This window comes from Chenopodium album, chromosome 14, assembly GCF_948465745.1.
Source record: "Chenopodium album chromosome 14, dcCheAlbu1.1, whole genome shotgun sequence".
NCBI lineage: Eukaryota > Viridiplantae > Streptophyta > Magnoliopsida > Caryophyllales > Amaranthaceae > Chenopodium > Chenopodium album.
Window position 1 is genome coordinate 11,053,890 of NC_137847.1, and position 12,944 is coordinate 11,066,833.

Here is a 12,944-nt window from a genome sequence, read left to right on the forward strand (position 1 = left end):
CTAATCACAAAAATTATATTTCAAATACGAGAAGTTAAATTTTATATGATAACTAACTCTTTTATGTGGCTGGCTGCCTGACCACACGGAATACCCAGTTATTATAAGAGTTATTTTATTAGTTTTATAGGGGTTATCCATTTGGTGTTATAGTGGATTAGAGGTAACCCCGTTAATGTTATAAGGGTTATTTCGTCAATGTTAGGAGTTACTTTGTTCTTTTGCAAGCAGCTACATTGGTGGCTTATCGCACAGCAAACATATTGTATATATTCTTATTTCTTTTTAAAAGTTAATTATTTTTCCTGAATTAAAATTATATTTATTAACCTGGAAATTATTTTTACTAAAGTGAAATTATTTTTACAAAATGTTACTGTATTTTTTTTTAAGGTAAAGTGAACCGTGCCTAGAGCTAGCAAGTTTTGTACTTTTGTGTGCTCCGTAAGAAAAAAAAAAAAAAAAAAAAAAAAAAAAAAAAAAAAAAAAAAAAACACATTTTTTATACGAAGCAATTATCGTTATTGGTAAGATTAGTAAAAAAAAAAAAAAATAGAAAAAGAAAAATGGCGAGATTGTTGCATAACTTGGACACTGTACTGCTCACCAATCATCAAACATTTGCAGAAACAGCATATCCTTCAAAGAAAAACCCACTTCATCTTCATCTTCAACTTCGATTTCCTCCTTCATTCAATCGTCGCTTCAATAGAATTCCAACAATGTCGCTTAACGCAGGTCTTTCTTAGTATTCATCTTCAGATATTCAGTTTTAATCTTTTCGTTCTTTCATAATATAAACAATTTTCAATCCAAGTTGAATTGGTTTGCAATTTGAAATACCCACTAACTTTTATATACTTTTGTAGGAATTTCCTGCAAAAATAATAGTAATAAAAAATTAGGTTTTTATATTTTTTAATTTTTTTATTAGTTTTGTTTATGCTATGATATAATTGTGATTACTGTGCTTCTAGTTCTAGGTTTTGATTTAGTTTAAGCTCCAATTATGTATCTTGTTGGGAGTAAATATCACTTGTTTAATTTTCAGTAATGTAATTGATATGGATTTTTGGTGCAATTTTAGAAACAATGGTGTTATTGTAGATGAGAAAATTAAAGTTGAGAGGTTTACTTGAATTGATTGATTATAACTCAGAGACTATCATGTTCTTACAGTTAACGGGCCACAAAAAATAATCGTAGTCAATGATCAAAGCGAAAAGCTTGTTGGGCTGTTACATGATACAGGATCCAAAGATGTTGTGATCCTTTGCCACGGGTTCACGGGTCGTAAGGTTTGTAAATCACAATGTATATAATGCTTTAACGACTGGTGAATTTGGTTAAAGTATCTAGTATTCTAATTGGAAGTCTTCCAGCAGCAACTTCATGTAGAAATGATATTTGATCAGTTAGAGTCATACATTGTTGTTGAATTGGATCCTTTTGTGCTTGTGTGCAGGAGAACAAAAACATGGTAAACATCTCTGGTGCGTTGGAGAAGGAAGGAATAAGTGCCTATCGGTTTGATTTTTCTGGAAATGGGTATGTTGTGGTTGATAATCTTGTAAATTTCATGGTAATAGAAAGAAATTTTCTTGGTTTGGCGATTGTGTCAAAGTTCTTAGGGGGCGTTTGGTTCACAAAGTGGTATGGGGTTGGAATCAGGAATGGGGTTAAGGTGGTATCGGGTTGGAACTTGATACTTAATACCATGTGTTTGGTTTAATTCTGGAATGGAATATCTCACTATTCTCTCCTTTTATTTGATACCTAAGGGAATGGAATGAGCCAAACCCACCTCCCCCCCAAGGTTTCTAAACCCCATACCTCATGGGTTTGAGGTATGGGTTTGAAATTCATATTTTTGTCAACCAAACATATGGTATGGGTTTTAGTCATTCTAAACCCATACCTCATACCTATATTTCGTGAACCAAACGCCCCCTTAGTGATTTACATCTAGGCTATGCTTGTTATCTTCAAAGATGTCAGAGTGGAGGAGCGCAGTGTGAAAGCAAAATCTTCAATTGGGCAGACTGCATAGACTATGTCACAATATAGGGACAACTTAAAAGGAAAAAAATACCTGTATTTCTCCCTTCAAAATGTTACGTAGTACTATATGGTTGAACTGTCTATCATGCAAGAGTAAAATTTAACATAGATTTTAAGTTCTGCCAATGTTTTTTTTTTTTCAAGCATCTCTTAATATGGTGCTTGCAGCCTTTTATATTTACAGATACTATAAAAAACAGTATACATCTACATTTTTCTGGTTTAATGCTTTTGTTTGGCATCGCAAAAAGGTTACCCTACCGGCTTACCCTTTTGTCTGGCATAGGGAGAAGGTTAATTTTCTTGATGAAAGAGTGGGAGCTTCCTGCCTTCTCCCTCTGTTGGGCACTTCATTGTCTGTGTTGTCTTACATGTATTCTATTCAATTTATGTTTTATAATTGACAGGTGGAATATCCCTTATGTTTAATGCAATCCTAAGTCCCAATTACTTCGTACATTATTTCTTTTTAGCACAGTCTTTAATCTTGCTTGCTTGTGCTATTCAGAGAAAGCGATGGTACATTTGCCTATGGAAACTATTCGAAAGAGGTGGAAGATATACGTGCTGTTGTCAATCATTTCAATGGGGCGAACCGTAGTGTGAGTGCAATTGTAGGCCATAGTAAAGGTTAGTTCCTATTTTTAAGAACAAAATTTATCTCTTAGGATCAGTTAAAGAACAAATTTAGATTCTTTTGATGAATTTAAATTATTTTTCTTCTCTACCAAATCAACATTCTACAATTGACATAATTGCCCTGATTATCAGCCTATATAGCTAGTCTTCTGCTGGACTTATTATCTAATTCATTCTTCTTTCCAATCTTTCTTCTACCAAAGACAAGCCTAAAACACGGGGTGTTGGTCTTTTATCACATTGAGATGCTGCCTTTGGAAGAGAAATCCAAAACAGGCAAAAATATCAGGAAAACGCTAATTTTTTGGATTAAAATGATTTCTACTCTGGTTTCTAAAGCTGCAAATATATTTAATTTAGCAAAGATTTATGCTGCTATGACTTATGAAACAACTTATGGCATACATTGCAATAATGAAATCATAAACATCTTTATGTGTTGTGCGTTGCATAAAAACTAAGCTTCACTAACTTCACAGCCTACTTTTAGACCAAAGAAGAATTCAAACAAGCATAATTTTACCATGTGCTTGTCCTTGTTCTCTGGAGTGTGATGACTTTGCTTTTCTTCTATCTATTTGTAATGCCTTTGCTGAATAGCATTACAGTTTGTTTGGGTAATGTTAAGGGAGGGAAAAGAAGGGAAGGGAAGGGAAAAGAAGGGGAAGGAAGAATGATGAGTTTTCCTTCCAAATCTCTCCATTGTTGAGAGATCATTTTCATAGAAGTTAATCCCTCCATATTTCTCCCCTCCAATTCCCTTCATCCCTAATTTGTTATCCAAATGAAAGATACTTCCTCCCTCCGTTCATTTCCCTTCCCTTCCCTTCCTTTCCTTCCATTTCCTTCAATCCAAACACACTCTTAGGGAAATGTTTGAGCTTTGAAGTTTACTAGATTTCTAGCACAAGCAATCAGGTTATCTGGATTTGTGTAAAACTCAAGGGAATGTATTAATACATCACTGCTTTGTATTTTTGAGATAAGTTTGCTGAAAGCATGCTCTTACAGGAGGTGATGTTGTCTTACTATATGCTTCAAAGTATCATGATATTCACACGGTTGTCAATCTGTCTGGGCGTTATGACTTAAAGAAAGGCATAGCAGAACGTTTGGGTGAAGACTTCATGGAAACTATTGAGAAGAATGGATACATGGATGTGGAGTGTCAAAAAACAGGTATCAATCCAATAACCAAAACATTGTCTCAGTTAGGTCTACTTTTCCCCAATACCATCTTGTATGTAAAGAGATGTGCGAAGATTGAGTTTGCTCTAGGCTCTCATTTCTGCGTGTATATTGCTTGGATTTGCTTCCCCTCGTGATACTTGTTTCAATTGTCAAAATTGAAGTCCTTGATGACATTGCCTTGACTATACTTTGGTATCTTGTAGGAAATGTATTGTATCGTGTGACCAAGGAAAGTTTGATGGAGCGCTTGAATACAGATATGCATGAGGCAGCCCTTAAGATTGACAAAAATTGCAGGTTTGAAATAAAATATTGCTTTCTCAACCCTATTAAAAAAATTGAAAAAGAAACCTTGTATTTGATTTTTGTTTTAATGAAAAGAATTTCTTTTTTCCTTGTTCTTATTATAAATGCATTGTTTTCACACGCTATAATATTAAGACAAACTCTTTATTTTCATGTTGACTTGTTGAAGATATTTACTTATTCTTTCTATTCTATTTTAACTGTCACACTTTTCTTTTGTGTTCGCCCCAATTTTATTTTTACACTTTCTTATATGAACTGGATCCACTTATAATTGATTTTTTTCTTTTCTACTGAAAGTGCTAAAGTTAAGATATTTACTTACTCTTTCTATTCTATTTTAATTGTCACTACTTAAAGACTTGAAGAAAACATGGGGTTGACAGATGACCTGTTCATTAAAAATCTAACATATGGCTTTATAGTGTTGAAAATGACTTTTGATTGGCAAGTGTCTATAATTCTTCAACAAAGTCAAAGTGGAGATCGGAGAGCTTAACTAAGTTATCCAAGCATGAGAGGTAATCTGACTGGCTTGGGATCAAGTATGAGATGGACATTGTAGATTCATCTCTCCCTGTTTCATCTGTCATGCTGGACTAGTTCCTTCTTTTGGGAAAAATGGGAATGAATTATATGGAGCTTTTACTTAATCATACGGAATTTGATATAAGCGGTTTAAAGCTATGCATTCTTCTCTTACTAATTCTTGCTTATAAACTGCTCGTTGGGCTAGTCTTAAATACTCTGTAGTTGAAACAATAAACATGAAATAAACACTTTTTGTACTTAGGACAAAAGCTGCTTGCCATTTGTTGGATTGTCAATGAATTATTAAGCATGATTTTCATTAGTTAAGAACCATCAGGCATCAGCACAACACCTTTGGAGTGTATACAACATTTTATATCAATATTTAATATTGATTGATCTCATTAATGGCCCAATTATTATTCAGACTACCTGCATGTCATGCGTAGGTCTTATAATAATTCAAACCTTTAAGAGCTGCGTTTTCATAAATATAAAAATCCATGCCTGTCTCCTGTAATGATTGCATGAGACACTTTTGAATAGCTGTAGGTTTATTTTGTATTCAGTAGCATCCATGGTCTCATTTGAAAGTACTGTCGAAGGTGATTTCAACCACCTCCTCTATCCAAAGTATTTTTTTCAACTACCTCCTCTTTTAATAACATTTTGGCCTTTGTAATCCACTCTCATAGTCTCGTTTCAACTTACAGAACTGCATTTCAGGGACATGGAAGCTTTTACTGCTGATTCATCAGAATTTTCTTTGCATATTAGAGAAGCAATTAGATAAAATATATTTCTATTTTTTTTTCTGGGGGGGCTTCTCAACAACCAATAGGATATCTTTTCTAGGATCTGCTTAAGTGATTGTGTTCATGAATGGCTTTTTGTTTTGTAATGAATTCTAGTTTATTTTAAAGGTACCTCTATTTCAATTTCCTAATGATCTTTTCTCTGATCATATTAATTCAGGGTGTTGACTGTTCATGGAACTGCTGATGAAATCATTCCCGTTGAGGATGCATATGAATTCTCTAAGATAATACCGAACCACAAATTGCACATCATTGAAGGAGCAAATCATTCTTTCACTGAGCACCAAGATGAACTAGTCCCAGTCGTCGTCGACTTCATTAAGTCGAGCATGCAGCAAGACAAAGAAATCTCTAGCAAGGTATGCTGTGCTTATTACTTTTTCTTGATTGGCTAGCAATTTTTTGTTTGTATAATTGTGTCTCGAGCTCTGAAATGGTTGCCTCACATGGGTTCTTGCACATTTCTTTGACAGGATTAATCAAGCAGATATTTGTTCTTACAGAAATCCTGGATCGCTATGGTCTTAATATTCATGATAATTTTTCATTGTTGTGTATATTATTCACCCAAAAGATTAAATTGTCGAACAGTTTATATTAGCTGCTCCCAACAGTTCTTTATGGTATACTTTTGTTGCCAAAATCTATGATAGCACACATAAGACATAACAACCCTCTAGGCTTTAGTATGGGAGCTTTGAGGAAATTGTAGTTTTAAACTTTTAATAAATGGTCCTTCATAACTATCTTCACGTTTCGGAAACTCAGTTGTGGCCTACACTTTGTAGTTTCTTCTAACTTGGGAGTTGTCATGGTCTCATGATGAAGGCAATGTCTCCTTGCTTGCTAATGAGACATGTTTTCAATCGTGTGCCGTTCAGTTCCAGTCCGTTGTGATTTGTGAAGTACAAAGCAACAAGAATAGCTAAAATCCAGAATGGATCTCATCTTATCAAAGTATGACTTCAAATGTGCATATCCTTTTTGACAATTGATATTGATTTAATAGGTTAATGAATGGTAAGAACTATTGGAATAATTATTAAATATGAATGAGAGGAAACACGTCTATAATGTTGCAGTAGATGCTTACCTTGTATAGGAGTATTTGATGATGTTATAAAGAGTGTCATCTAATCAAAGAATCTAAATTGAATTAGGTCATGTTCACCTCACCTTATTTTTACTAAACTTAAATATTTTTGTTGAACTTAAATTATTGTTACTCATCTTACTCAATTAGTATTATATACTCCTAGATCATGTACTCCATACCAATTATGTTTGAGTTATTTTGCCTAAACCTTATGTTATTTTGTTTAAATCTTGTTTTATTTTACTAAAATCGTATGTTATTTACTTCAACATGTATAAAAAAAAAGCATGCAAGAATGAAAAACATGTACTTATTTAAAAATAACATATATATAATTTGAAATAATAAGAAGTTCATATCAAAATAACATAAATTTTATAGAATTGGAGTACAGTGAAATAATCGATGTTGAATATAAAAAAAAAAATAATATGCAAATATCCAATAACATGTACTTATTTTAAAATAACATATATATATATATTAAAATAATATATATCAAAATAACATAAATTTTATAAACCTGGAGTACATTGTGCATGGTACTCCAGGAGTAACATAGAAATCGTGATCTACTATATTGCTTCTTTAAAATTTATTATTTTTACTCAATTAAAATTATTTTTACTTAATTTATTTTTATTTTTTTTATTTTTTATTTTTATTTTTATTTTTTTTAAGGTGAAGTGAATAGAGTACTTTCTTGTGTATTTTTCTTTTCCATATTTATTTTATTTATTTGTTCTATTCCTTAACAAATCTTTGGTTCCCTAACAAATGAAACTTAATACGAGAACGAAGTGCTTTATTACTCTTCTTTCAAACAAAGAAAAAAAAAAGTGCTTTATTACTCCGTACAATAATACTAAATGGAAAATTTCAAGTTGAAAAATGTAAATATGCAAACCGATAAAAATATAATGTACTCCCTCCGTCCCTTATTTACATTCCTGCTTTCCTTTTTGAGTATTTCAAAATTACATTCTTACTTTCCCTTTTTAGTAAGTTAATTTTTACCAAATATCCCTAAATAGTTGTGATATGACATTACTTTTATTATTTTTCTGTTTTGCAATTAATGACACAGAAACCATAATTTTCTCACTCCTCCTTCATCGTTGTTTCCGGGTTCTTCCACCAGCTTCTCTCTCTACTCTCTTCTCAATTCTCATGGTGTGTTGCTTCATTTTCTACGAAATTTACATGATTACATTTGAAATAGTCTCCTCTACAAAAGCCCCATTTGAATTTTGCGCAAATAATGTTCCTTTTTCGTAGATCTGAAGTTTTCGCAGTCACTTTTCATTTTCTCTCTCTTAAAAAACCATCAGATTTAGGGCTAGCTTGCTTAATCGTTTATTACGCATTCCTTCGATTATTATGAGGTAATTTTCGACAACCTTCATCAATTTATTTGCTGAAACCGAGTTCCCCTCTTCCATTTATTTTCGACAACATGCCTAAGAATTCGAGTTCCTCTCTTCCAAAACAACCAAATCCTCTTGTTTGGGATGAACGATTTGGCCCAGATCCTGATGTTTTGTTTCATGGTGATTTTTGATTTTCGCTTGGCTGGATCTTGCTTTGTAAATGGAAGATGCCATGTCTTTCATCAAAATAACAATCCTCATTTTCATCAAACCGTGGCCTTGAAGTAGACTTGGCAAACGGGTCGTTCGGGTCGGGTACGGGTCGGGTCAATCAATATTCGGGTCGGGTTTGGGTCGGTCAGGTCAATTCGGGTTTTGGGTCAGTTTTGGGTCAATGTTAATTCGGGTCGGGTCGGGTATCGGGTAAACACTTCGGGTTGAGTTCGGGTTGGGTCAGTCTTCGGGTTCAATTATCGGGTCAAGTTTGGGTCGGGTCAAATTCAGGTCGGGTTGAGTTCGGGTTGGGTTAATTCGGGTCAGGTTAATCTTCGTCTATGTCGATGTAGAAATTTGACCAATAATATGTTATAATTATCAATAAGTATAAAGTATAACAATTGAATTTTAATAATATATTCATTAGACAATTCCAACAGTACTATATACACAATACTGTATTATTTCATATGTATGATCACTATCATTGAATTGGTCAAAATTCAAATTAGATAAAGTGAATAGTGGAAAAAAAATCAACGTAACACTTAAAAGAAGAAGCTAAAAGTAATAGTAATGATAACAATAACAATAACTAGTGTTCTTAATCAAATGGAATTCTTTATGAAGTACGACTTTTACGAGCACTAAATTAAACGTACATTTCAATAGTATTATACACACAATACTATATATATTGTTTAATTTAGGTTAATTTCGATAAGTGTTTATTTGGGTAAAGTAATTAAGCCCTAAATCAGTTAGGTCATTTTAAGTATTTGTTAATTTTGGATCGGGTCATTTCGGGTATAATTCGGGTCGCTTCGGGTTTCAGGTCCGTTCGGGTCAATCAATTCGGGTCGGGTCACTTCGGGTATCGGGTCAATTTGGGGTTGGGTCAATTCGGGTATCGAGTCAACTTCGAGTCGGGTTAATTCGGGTCGGGTCAATTCGGGTATCGGGTCAACTCCACTTTGGGTCGGGTATGGGTCGGTCAGCTTTGAGTTCGGGTCAACTTCCGGTCTACGTTTTCAGGTCAATTTCGGGTCACGGGTCGGGTCATTCGGGTCAGGTCAGGATTGCCAGCTCTACCTTGAAGTGGCTACCATGAATATAGCCTTATGTATTCTTGTGCTGCCTGTGTTCTCCCTTTTCTGACTTTGACAAGTAATACCTCTGACTTTTTCTTGATAAGTTGAACCATTTCTCATCTATATGAACAAATTCGTACATTAAAAAGTATTTGTTCTTTGTCCAAGCTGTTGATCCCATCAACAACCTTAGTACCCACTTCAATCTTGCCAACTTGTTAGCTTCTGTCATTTTTGGCTTTAAGGCATTAGTGTGTGCCTTCAAGTTCCCTCTCTGGATCATCCTAAACACTATGCTTTTAGAGACATTAAGCATGTGAACCAAGTCTCTGACACATGAACTTTCACCAATGCTTAGCTTTGTTATGTCTTCTTCTTGGATTTGGATCCTTTTCCTTCCTGCCAAATGGTATTTTGGGACTGGATTGTAACCTCCAATTCCAGATTTTTGTTTTTTTTGCATCATGCCATATTTTGACTCACAGACCTTGTGCATATATTGAACTTTTTCGATGTTGCTTTAATGGCTCCTCTGTGTGGTTTGTCTCCTCTAGCATATTTCATGAGAAACATGAGGACATTAAACCTCCCTCAGTGCTGAGCCTATTGGCCTTTTTACATTGCCTTTGTGGAGCTTGTTCTTGCTTCCCATTCATATTGACTGGTTGTTGCATGTCATTAACATGTTCCTCATGTTGTATGTGAATCAGACTCTTCTTCAGCTGGCTGCGTGTTTAAGTCAATAAAAAGTCCCCTCTTACCTCCACCGATGTCAGCTTCACCAGGTCCATCATCGTCTGGCGGCACGTTCAAATCGATTCCTGAAGGCATGGCTTAATCAGGCAATGATGCAAAAAAAAAAAAGGCTCTTTTTTTCTCAATATTTTTTATTTTATTTTTTTTATTTTTTGTTAACTTGCTGTAAATTTAAATTATGAACAGAGAGATTATGGTGGAATATTTTTGGCTTCATGTGTTTATATTATTCAAGTCCCTTGAAATATAAATTGCGAGATTCTAAAATTTCCATTCACCCTTTTGAACATTTTGAATCCATGTGCATCACTATAATTAAATATAATTGGTCCTTGTATTTTTCACCAAAAAAATGTGATTGGTCCTATTTCTTTTCAAAGTATTGATGACATGTGCTTCATTTAATATCATTCTATCTTTACCTTTTTTAAGTTCGACATGTTAGCGATGCTTATAACAAGACTTGAACTCAAGACCAACAAGTCTTAAATTAAGAGTCTTACCATCTTAGCCATTTATTAATTGTGTTTTTTATCCAACAAAATTATAGTTAACTTAGATAAGTTAATTTGCGTCTTATTATAGTATTTGTTTCCATTATGTAATAATTAAGTTTAACAACTAAAAAATGTTTATAGCAAGACTTAAACTCGAAACCAATGAGTCTTACTATCTAAACAATCGAATTTGATAAGCAAATTAAACAAATACAAACTAGCAACCTGGGGCATCGCCCGGTCCACACACTAGGTACTTTCTAATCATGGGTTTTAAGGTTACTCAAAATTCCTTAATTCCCGTGTAATTTTATACATAGGAATGTAAATAAGGGATGGAGGGAGTAAGTAGTAATACTCCCTCCGTTTCTATTTTTTTTTACCTTATTTGACTTTTCCCGGTTCCACCGCACGTCTTAAAACGCATATAACTTCATTTTATATGCGTAAAAATTATAAAATTTGATATTAATAAAATATACAATGAGACGAATCCAATAAGACCCCACTTGACTATATTATCTCTTATAGATTAATTAGAATTTACGGCCAAATATTTTAAAATTTGACTCAATTATTTGGAATGAGGCAAAAAATAAGGGACAAAGTGAGTATTAGCTAATACGACTCTAACAACGATTTTTGTGTAATGATAAGGGCTCATTTGGTTGCATTTGGGAAATAGAAACACATGGAAAATTATAATTCATGGGAAGTTAATAATATTCTTAGGAAATGCAAAAAACATGTTTGGTTGATATGAAGGAAATTGAATTTCCCATGAATTAATTTCCTATGTTTTGTTATGTTAACCTTATGTATTTCTCATGTATATATTATGACTACCTTAACTACTTTTTTCCTTCAAAAAAAACTACCTTAACTCCTTTTTGTATAAATAAATATATTTTTCAATTTTTTGTGGGTAAAATTGTAATTTTATCCAAAAATATATAAGAAAATTTTGATTGACCAAGGTATAATGAGAGAATTAAATTCCCATGTTTTGTAGGAATTTCTATTTACCAAGGAAATTCAACTTCCCACATATATGTCAACCAAACAATTATGCATATACTCACTTCTCATGAATTTTATCTATTTTCACCATTAGTAAAGTGTAATCAAACAAGGACTAAGTTATGCTCAATTTAGCTGATCTAATTTGATTTTATAGTCTCATTACTAATATTACTTATAAGCATTTGATTTGATCTAAATCTAGTTTTAATCTTACACTTCATACTAAACATAAAATAAGTAAATATTGATTTTTTTTAAAAAAATCTTGAATCTTAATATTACCTTAAGTGGTATTAATTTGAGAAAGCATGACAAAATCACGCGTTGATTGGTGTGATTAATGTTAATTTTACGGGAAATTCTACATAGTGGCCTTCAGGATTCTATTTTTCTACGTGGAAGACAAACTTTTTTTCCAACTCTCTTTAGTAGCACCCAAGTTTTGATTAATTAAGCATAGTGTCCATTTTAAGGTTTTATGGCTAATCTTTATAATTAAAAAGGTTAACCTTAGATTTTTTTTACTAATCATTTTATAAACAATAAATTTTGTAAAAAAAAACCAATCAGCAACCCAACCACCACCACTTAGCCGGAACCCTAACCCCACAGTCGCCCCTTACGCCGGCCGACCAAACCAGCCAATCCCACCCCCTTTTCTTTCCCCGATTCGACCCCCTTCTTTTTCCCTTACCGGAATGAACACCCTCCTCTTCCACCACCGCGCGCGAGCCGGCTACCCATCCAGCCCCCACCTTCCCTTATCCTCTTACCCTGACATCCATGAAGCCCTCCTATCCCCTTGTCGGTAAGCCACCTCCTCTCCTTTCCTAGCGACGACCCCACCGGTACCCCAACCCTCCTCTTGTGAGAGGAGAGGAGGGCTAGGGGAAGGTCGGAGTTAGAAGAAAAAGGAGGTTGATGCGAAGATCTGTTTGCCGACAGATACGGTGGTAGTGGGTTTTCCTTTTTTTTTTTTTTTATTTATAATTATTATTTTAAAGTATAATTTAATCAATTTTTAAACCAAAAAACCTAAGTTAACCATTTTAATTATAAAAATTATCCATACAGTAAACCAAAAAAAGGACACTACACTTAATTTTGAAAAACCATAATGCCACTTGATAGAATTGAAAAAAAAAGTTTGTCTTTCATGTAAAATTTTTGAAACTGGAAGACCACCATATAGAATTTCCCTAATTTTAATTTAATATTTCTATATTAAGTTATCTTATCCAACGCCTCGAAACGTTCGTTACCTTTTGCCTTTTATCTTTTACGACTTATAAGTACGTTTTTCAAGTGTTATCCCTTAATCGACACAAAACTATAAATAAAGTTGACTT

The 12,944-nt window shown here is 33.5% G+C and overlaps 1 protein-coding gene across 1 annotated transcript; it reads left to right on the plus strand.

The window, feature by feature from the left end:
* The first annotated feature begins 538 nt into the window (after positions 1-538).
* Positions 539-6,297, plus strand: LOC145578896 (uncharacterized). The gene is made up of 8 exons (XM_081636194.1): positions 539-738; positions 1,180-1,298; positions 1,466-1,548; positions 2,570-2,691; positions 3,712-3,879; positions 4,095-4,188; positions 5,704-5,905; positions 6,020-6,297. The coding sequence occupies exons 1-8, from the start codon at positions 567-569 to the stop codon at positions 6,023-6,025; spliced, it is 966 nt and encodes a 321-aa protein (XP_081492320.1). The 5' UTR covers positions 539-566; the 3' UTR covers positions 6,026-6,297.
* Positions 6,298-12,944: the final 6,647 nt, after the last annotated feature.

What these genes read in the sequence shown, in the direction of transcription:
- LOC145578896 (XM_081636194.1), top strand. Translation starts at nt 567, where the DNA reads ATGGCGAGATTGTTGCATAACTTGGACACTGTACTGCTCACCAATCAT. An exon ending in AATTGTAGGCCATAGTAAAG is followed by an intron (nt 2,692 to 3,711) that starts GTTAGTTCCTAT and finishes ATGCTCTTACAG; the next exon opens with GAGGTGATGTTGTCTTACTA. An exon ending in AAGATTGACAAAAATTGCAG is followed by an intron (nt 4,189 to 5,703) that starts GTTTGAAATAAA and finishes ATATTAATTCAG; the next exon opens with GGTGTTGACTGTTCATGGAA.